Source organism: Mustelus asterias, chromosome 20 (genome assembly GCF_964213995.1).
Source record: "Mustelus asterias chromosome 20, sMusAst1.hap1.1, whole genome shotgun sequence".
NCBI lineage: Eukaryota > Metazoa > Chordata > Chondrichthyes > Carcharhiniformes > Triakidae > Mustelus > Mustelus asterias.
In genome coordinates this window covers 4178015-4187398 of record NC_135820.1, presented here as the reverse complement: position 1 = coordinate 4187398, position 9384 = coordinate 4178015, and the positions used below count along the sequence as shown (strand labels likewise).

At 47.0% G+C, this 9384-nt stretch overlaps 1 protein-coding gene across 1 annotated transcript; it reads right to left on the bottom strand.

Moving 5' to 3' along the window:
* Positions 1 to 1481: 1481 nt before the first annotated feature.
* On the bottom strand, positions 1482 to 5423 carry LOC144508736 (putative G-protein coupled receptor 139). The gene is made up of 2 exons (XM_078237045.1): positions 5354 to 5423; positions 1482 to 2392 (listed from the first exon to the last, which is right to left on the bottom strand). Exons 1-2 carry the CDS (start codon positions 5421 to 5423, stop codon positions 1482 to 1484), a joined length of 981 nt encoding a protein of 326 aa, XP_078093171.1.
* Positions 5424 to 9384: the final 3961 nt, after the last annotated feature.

The following is a 9384-nucleotide window of genomic DNA, read 5'->3' as shown; positions in this document are numbered from 1 at the left end:
ACCGTGTTCTCCCCGTGTCTGCGTCAGTTTCATCCGGGTGCTCCGCTTTCATCCAACAGTTTGAAAAAGGTGCCAGTTAGCTGCATTCGTCAGGCCAAATTCTCCCTCAGTGTACACAAACAGGTTCCGGACTGTGGTGACTCGGGGATTTTCACAGTAACTTCATTGCTGTGTTAATATAAGCCTATTTGTGACGCTAATCAATAAAATTAAACTTTGATTCCCCGGCTATCACTTCCTCTGTATTCCTCTCAATATAAACACAGTGATCCAACAAAATGCAAGTTGATTCTGCTTTATCTCATGTTGATATCCATCTGTGGGCGGCACGGTGGCACTCCTTCTTCCCAGCGCCAGGGATACGGGTTCAATTCCCACCTTGGATCACTGTCTCTGTGAGTTTCCTCTGGGTGCTCCGGTTTCCTCCCACAATCCAAAATGTGCGGGTGGGTGGATCAGCCAAGCTAAATTGTCCCTTAATGTCAGAGGGACTAGCTCGGGTAAATGCATGGGGTTGTGGGGTTAGGGCCTGGGTGGGATTGCAGTCAGTGCAGACTCGATGGGCCGAATGGCCTCCTTCTGCATTGTCCTGATTCTATTCTATGATTCAAGATCACCCCTCAGCCTCTGTCATTCCAGGGAGAACAATCCCAGTATATTCAATTTCTCCCCAGAGCTAAGACCCTCCATACTTACTCTACTCCCTCCAAAGCCTCCACGTCCTTCTGTTAATGTGCTGACCAGAATGGGAAACAAAATTCCAAATGAGGCCTAACCAACGTTTTCTATGACTGTAACGTAATTTGCCAACTTTTATACTCGATGTCCCGTCTGATGAAAGCAAGCATGCCATATGCTTTCCTCACCACCTTTTCCACATGTGCTGCCACTTTTAAGGATCTGTGGACCTGCACATCGAGACCTCTGTGTGTCTATGCTCCTGATGGTTCCGCCATTTATTCTATAGCTCCCACTTGAATTCGATCTACCAAAGCACCTCACCTCGCATTTGTCCGGGTTAAATTCCAAATGCTATTTTTCCACCCAATTTTCCAGCCTACCTTTCTCTTGCTGTATTCTCTTCATTCACATTTCTGGGCTACTTCTCAGGTTTGGCATCAATAGGAGAAGGGGAAAGTTTTACATGGTTAAATTTATAGTTTATTTATTTATGTCACAAGTAGGCTGACAAGCACACTGCAATGAAGTTACTGTGATAATCCCCTAGTCGCCACACTCTGGCGCCTGTTCAGTTACACTGAGGGTGGATTTAGCACGGCCAATGCTAAATTTGTTCTCATGTGTGGAGTCTGCACCTTCTGCCCGTGTCTTCCTCGGTTTCTTCCGGATGCTCCGGCTTCCTCCCACATTCCAAAGATTTGCAGGTTAGGTGGATTGGCCACGCTCATTTCTCCCTCAGTGTCCAAATGAGATTATGGTGGGCGGCACGGTGGCACAAAAATTATTTTCAACAATGTGTGCTACTTCAGTGAAAATACTTGTTCACAGATGAGAGTGAAGGGATATTTCACTGCGCTCTTCAGTTGCTCTCTGACCTTACTCTGGGTCAGTGCATAAACAGCGGTGTTGGTGCAGGAGCTCAGGTAGAACAGCATTGTCCCGGTTCGATCCGCGATAATAACCGGATGGTTGTAACTCGGGTAAACATGCCGGTTGAAAATCTCCATCACTAAGAAAATAACAATCTTGGTCATCCACAGAAATATAAAACTGCCCGACACAACAAACAACAGCATGATGGATCTCCGCCTGTTGGCCACCTCTGCGTCTTCTCTCTGCTCCCCCTTACTGGGAGCCCGGAGACCCTGGCGGGCTCGATTGGCCAGCACAATGTGCCTGACGGTCAGAGCGTTGAGCAACAGGATCAGCAGGTAGGGGATCAATGGGTTCAGCAGGTGGTGGAGCCAGAAGAACGCCACCCAACCTGGGAAGGTGAAGAACTCTAGTCTGGTGACGCAGCCCCAGGGGACTCCGTAGAATGTGCCGTAAGGCTGGAACTTGAAGTAAAAAGGAACATTCCTCAAAACGTTCACAAGGGAGACGGTGGTTATCACCGCCACCGCTGTCTTCTGGGTGCAATATCTAGCTTTCAGATTGTGACAACAAATGGCCACATAACGGTCAATGGTGAAAGCGATGGTGAACCAGACTGAACAGTCTATAGCAGCGTAGCCCAGCACCCTGACAGTTCTGCACACTGCCGTGTAGAACAGGAATGTGAACGGGAAATAGTTGGAACCAAGTTTGGTAAGTATTATCGGGAAGAAAACGACCATTACGTCTGCTGTTGCCATGGAGATCAGGTAGAGACAAACACCTGGACTGATACCGCACTTTCCCCGAGACAGGATCATGATCGTCACTGCGTTAGCTGTGGGGGGAAAAAATTGAGATCAGAAGCTGTTAAGTGTGGAATGGGATGATGCACCAATGTTACCACAATGATAACACATGAAGGAATAACCAGTTACAATAGCTATTGTGAGCTTCTCTTTGTATCAATTATCGAAGCACACATTTAAAGACTGGTTCTGCAGTGGTTTGAGAAATATAAGGTCAGGTCCCATTATCTATTCACGGAGCACACAGGAGCGAGATAATGTAAGAAGCAATACAGAAATAACAGCTATAAATGCTGCTGTGTTATCAATAAAAGTAAAGAAAACTAGCTGGATTCTTAATTTGCTTTGATTTTGACTTGATTTGATTTTGATTTGGATCTGATTTGATTTAATTTGATTTGATGAATTATTGTCCCATGCATTCAGATACAGTGAAAAGTATTGTTTCTGCCATGCTCATAGAATCCTACAGTGCAGAAGGAGGCTATCTGGCCAATCGAGTCTGCACCGTCAACATTACCACCCTGGCCCTATCCCCGTAATCCTCATGCATTGAACCTAACTAATCCCCCTGACACTCGTCTTATTACCGCTTGATGGAGCACACAGGAGCCAGAGAATGTAAGAAATGACAGAGAAATAACAGCTATAAATGCTGCTGTGTTATCAATAAAGGGAAAGAAAACTTGTTGGATTCTTAATTTGATTTGAATTGATTTGGTTTGATTTGATTAGATTTGAGTTGATTTGATTTGATTTGGACTTGACTTGATTTGGATTTGATTTGACTTGATATGATTTGATTTATTATTGTCACATTCATTGGGATGCAGTGAAAAGTACTGTTTGTGTGCTCATAGAATCATAGACTCCGACAGTGCAGAAGGAGACCATGTGGACCATTGAGTCTGCACCGACCACAATGCGCCCTTGGCCCTATCCTCATAACCCCCATTCATTTACCCTAGCTAATTCCACTGACACTACAGGGCAATTAAGCATGGCCAATCCACCTACCTGCACATCTTTGGACTGAGGGAGGAAACCGCAGCACCCGGAGGAAACCCACACAGACACGGGGTTTATGTGCAAATTCCACACAGACAGTAACCCAAGCAGAGAATCGAACTCATGTCCCTGGCACTATGAGGAAGCAATTCTAACCACAGCTATACAGACAAAACATACCGTTCATAAAATACATAGGGAAGCAGGAAAGGAAAGGGTGCAGAATATCGTGTTACAATCAGAGTGAGAGTGCGGAGAAAGAATAACTTAATGTATGATAGGTCCATTCCAAAGCCTGGGAAGAAGTTGTTCTCGAGTCGTTTGCTACATGTTGTCAGACTTTTGTATCGTCTTCCCGATATAAGAAGGTGGAAGAGTGAATGTCCGGGTGCTTGATTATACTGGCTGATTTTCCGATGCAGCAGGAAGTGTAGACGGTGTCAATGGATGGGAGGCTGGTTTGCGTGATGGACTGGTCTACGTTCAAAAACCTTTGCAGGTTCTTGCGGTCTTGGAAAGGGGCAGGAGCCACACTAAGCTGTGATAGAACCACAAAAGGGGCTTTCTATGGTGCATCTGCAAAAGCTGAAGAGGGTCGCAGTGGATGTGCCAAATTTCCTCCATCTCCTCAGAACGTCGAGGCGTTTGGTGGCTGTCTTAGCTATAGCATCGGCGTAGAGAGACCAGGACAGGTTGCTGGTAATCTGAATACCTAGAAACATGAAGCTCTTGACCATTCACTTTGTCACTGTTGATGAAGACGGGTGCATGTTCTCCACTCAGCTTCCTGAAGTTGAAATGAATTTTAAGTGGATTTCAGATCTACCAGACCATCTCAAATCACTTTACATCCAACGCAACACTGTCGGAATTGTAGTCACTGTTGGAACGTAAAAATATGCAGCCAATTTTGCAACAACAAGGGTCGCACAAAAAAATGCAATTATATTCGATTATTCTGTATTTGTGATTTGATCAAGTGATAAACATGAGCCAGGACACCGGGTGATAATTGGTGCGATACAGTCTCTTAAGTACAGAATTGCCCATTCACGAGCATGGTCAGACAAGTCTTCAGCTGGAAATGTCAGCGAATGTGAAAATCCCCTCGTCCCCAGACTCTGGTACCTATTCGGATGCACTGAGCGAGAAATTTACATGGCCAATGCACCTAACCAACACATCTCTCGTTTTGTGATGAAACCGAAACACCCGGAGGAAACCCACGCAGACACAGGGAGAAGGTGCATTCTCCACTCAGCCTGTGACCAAAGCCTGGAATCGCACCCGGGTCCCTGAAATCTCATTTCACTTTAGACCCTTTTATCAATGCTCGGAAATCTCGTCCGTCTGACTGACGGTCACGCTCCCACTGATAACAAAAGAGAGCTATCCACACTCTTCGTAATGTGAAAGGAGAACGCATAACTTGTTGAATCTCTCCGCACACTGCTGGAGTTTGCCATCCCTGTCTCTCCTCCCGATCAATCTCCCACTCCACCTTTCCGAAGGTCACTATATGCACCACGGTATAAAAAACTCCAGTTAGAAAGTCATCATCGAATCATAGAACCCCTATAGTGCAGCAGGAAGCCACTCCATCCCTCCAGTCTGCACCGACGGCAATCCCACTCAGACCCTGTCCCCGGATCCCCATATATTTAGCCTGCTGATCCCTCTATCCTACACATCCAAGAATGCTAAGGGGCAATTTAGCATGGCCAATACACCAAACATGCATCTCATTCGGACTTGTGGGAGGAAATAGGAGCACACGGAGGAAACCCACGCAGACACGGGGGAGAACGTACAGATTCCGCACAGACAGTGACCCAAGTCGGGAATGGAATTCAGGTTATTGGAGCTGTGAGACAGCAGTGCTAAACGCTTTGCTACTGTGCCACCCATCGGTCAAATACCTTAACGCGATGTACATCAGAACTCTAAACATCACATTTGACGGGGTGGACAGCTCTCCTCACCTGGGATAGAGATCACCACGAGGAAATGGTAGAAAGCGAACTGGGTCTCCAGAATGATTGGCCCTTCCATTTTGGAACGATGGGTGATCTTATTCACTGACTCTGACAGACAGGATTGGAGTCTGGGCTCAGATCCTCAGTTGAAATCAATACCTGACTTATACAGGATGGTAAACCCTTAGTGACACTGTCACTGTTAGTTCCAGTGTACTGAACACATTCATTAAGAATAAGTCCTTATCTCATTGTATCCCTCAGCTCCAACATATTCCTCATGGAAATGGAACAATGTGGGTGCGGCATTCCCCAAAAGGACATTCAGGAACAATGAGGTATGTTTGTTTTTTTTCCAGTTGAATTCCTGCACTAATTTTGGATCAACCATTTTGTTCGAATTTTACACTTATGGTTAGTCACTGAGTAAGTTAGGATTCAGAATGGTTTTTGATGAAAGGATTGATACTCAGTTCTGTATCCCTACAACATTCCCCACCTCTGACAAGCCCACCGGCCCCGACACTCTTCCCTATTTCTGCAAACTCCTACAACCCCTACCAACCTCCCTATCTCTGTAACCTCCTCCAACCCGACAACTCTCCCTGTGGTTGTAACCCCCTCCATCCCCAACAACATCCGGAATCTCCGTAACCTCCTCCAGCCTATACAACTCTCCCAAACCTGTAACCGCCTCCAGCCCCTGAAACCTTCCGTATCTCTGTAACCTCCCCAGACCCTACAACCTTCCAAGATCTCTGCACCCCTCCAATTCTGGCCTCCTGAGCATCCCCCGATTCCCATCGCTCCACCATTGGCGGCCCTGCCTTCAGCTGCCTGGGGAGGGGTCCTAAGCTCTGGAATTCCCCCGCTAAACCTCTCCACATCTCTGTTTCATATACTCACTCCTCCGTTGAGACACCTCTTAAAATCATCAACTTTTTGCCAGCTGTCTGGTCCCCTGCTCTTTATATCTCCTTATGTGTCTCTGGCTGATGCTTTCTTCAATAATTTCTCCAGTTAAGGGCCATTGAGTTGTTTTATAACATGGAGGTTGCTATATAAATGCAAGTTATTGCTGCAGAACTCCCCAGTCGTACGCAGTTCATAAGTTACCCCCCATAAAACACGTTTTCGGACAGAGTGACATTACTCACTGAATCCTGGGGTCGAGTGAAAATCCTGATAATCAATCTCTCTGTGTCAAAGACCTGGCTTCTCAATCAGCAAACTCGGGAACAATTCTCCGTATGTGCTGTTTTGCCACTTGGAGTCGCAGCTGATGCTCTGTGCAGAGTGATGCACCCTCTGACATTGGGGATATATATTGGAGTAAATGGGTAAGGCACAAGTGGCCATCTCCTTTTCTTTTTCTGCTTCTCTTGAACTGCCAAACCTTGTGCCTTTCATATATCAACAGATTAAAAAATATCAGGGGACAGCTATTCGTTGGTTCATTCCTTAGGTCAGTGACTTGACCAATCAGAGTCAACCTTCCCCTTTTTGACAAAGCGCTGGGAAGTTAACTGGTCCATGCTGCATTCTCCATTGTGATGTTTCCACCAATCAGACGCCACCAATCACCACTCACTTCCCATGCGGTACAAAAAGTTGTTCCCGTGTTGCAGCCGATAATTTCTTTCCCGCTGTCCTGACGTTGGAAAGATGAAAATCCCGCCCTCGGTCAATGGAACTTTGCATGGTCTGCGCACCCCAGCCCCCTCCCCCCGCCTCGCCCCGCCGCTCGCTACTATTCCTGTGGTAGGCAGGACGGGACCTCCCCCCCCCCCCCCGCCCCATGGTTTCTATTTCTCATTAATGTTCAAATTTTGTCCTCGCAAAATTATACTCACATTACAATTGTTGCAACGCAAGCTGTATAAATGCAGGGAAAATGGATTCAAAGAATAGAGAACGAAGAAACCTACAGCACAGGAACAGGCACTGCCGTCCTCCAAGCCTGCAGCAACCATGCTGCCCGACGAAAGTAAAACCCCTGACCATCCGGGGACCATATCTCTCTATTTCCATCCTATTCATGTATTTGTTATGACACACCTCAAAAATCACTATCGTATCTGCTTCCAGTACCTCCCATGGCAGCGAGTTCCAGGCACCCACCACTCTCTGTGTGAAGAAACTTGCCTCGTACATCTCGTTTAAACCTTGCCCCTCGCACCTTCAACCTGTGCCCCCCAGTAATTGACTCCTCCACCCTGGGAAAAAGCTTCTGACTATCCATTGTGTCCATGCGTCTCATGATCTTTTTGACTTCTATCAGGTCTCCCCTCAACCTCCGTCATTCCAATGAGAACAAAACAAGTTTCTCCAACCACTCCTCAAAGCTAATGTCCTCCTCACTCGGCAACATCCTGGGAAATCTGTTCTGTACCCTCTCCAAAGCCTCTTTATTCTTCTGGCAGTGTGGCGACCAGAATTCAGCAAGATGTCAGCGCGTTGGAACCACGAGACAGAAGCCTGTTTGCCGTGGCTCAGTGGGTAACAAGCCTGCCTTGGAAACACAGGGTTAGGTGTTCAAATCCCAGCACAGGGCTTGAGATGGAAATGTAAAAACAGACACTCCAATTCAGCACCCAGCAAGTGTTGCACTGTTTGAAGGTGGCACATCTTGGATGAGATATTAAACCACCCTCGCCGTTCCGCTTGGAGAGCTGGGAATGATGCGGCGGAACAATCTCAAAGAACAGCTGCAACATTCTTCCTCCCCTCCGAGAGTCCTGGCGCAATATCTGTCACTATCCCAGAAACAGAGCCTCATTATCACATTGTTGTGTGTGTGGGATCTTGCGGTGCGCACATTGGCTGCCGCGTTTCCTGCATCGCAGCGGGGAATATCTGTCACCATTTATTTCACAGAATGTGAAGAGCTTTGACATGACTGGTGTTCAGGCAAAGGGCTGAATAAATGCAAAATAATTATTTGCCCCCACCAGGTTCCCTCCTGCCTGCATAAAGTGAGAGGTTGGCACAAGGGATCCATTGCATCAAGAATAGAAAAATTAAATCCTATTTCCCGGACTCCAGGTTTCGGCTGACAAGTGGCTAGTAACATTCGCGGCACACAAATTCCAGGCAATGACCATCACCAATAAGAGGCGCTCTAACCACCGCCTCTTGACATTCAATGGTGTTACCATCACTGAATCCCCCACTGTCAACATCCTTTGAAGTTACCATTGACCCGAACCTCAACTGGACTCATCACATAAACACAATGGCTACATGAGCAGGTCAGAGGCGAGGAATATTGCAGCACGTAACTCACCTCCTGACTCCTCAAAGCGTGTCTACCGTCTACAAAATACAAGTCAGAAGTGTGATGGAATACTCCCCACTCGCCTGGATGAGTACAGCTCCAAGAATACTCAAGAAGCTCAACACCATCCCAGACAGAGCAGCCTCGCTGGTTTAGCACCCAATCCATTAAAAATTATTCCCTCTCCCACCAACGCTCAGTAGTAGCAGTGTGTACCATCGAACATCTGGATGGCACGGTAGCACAGTGGTTCGCACTGCTGCCAGACATTGCCAGGAACCCATGTTCGAATCCCGACTTAGTTACGGTCTGTGTGGAGTCTGCCCGTTCTCCACATGTCTGCGTGGGATTCTTCCGGATGCTCCGGTTCCCCCCCACAGTCCGTAAGACGTGTTGGTTAAGTGCATTGGCCATGCTGAATTCTTCCTCAGTGTACCCGAACAGGCGCCGGAGTGTGGAAACTCGGTGATTTTCACAGTAAATTCATTGCAGTGTTAATGTAAGCCTCCTAGTGACGAATACATTAAACTTCAAAACTTTAAACTTTTCAGATGCACCACAGAAACTCAACAAAGAACCTCAGACAGCATCTTCCAAACCCATGACCAATTCCATCTAGAGGGACAAGGGCAGCAGATACCTGGGAACAACAGCACCTGGATGTTCCCCTCCGAGATACTCAGCATCCTGACTTGGAAATACATCACCATTCTTTCACAGTCGCTCGTTCAAAATCCTGGCATTCCCTCCCTAACGGGTC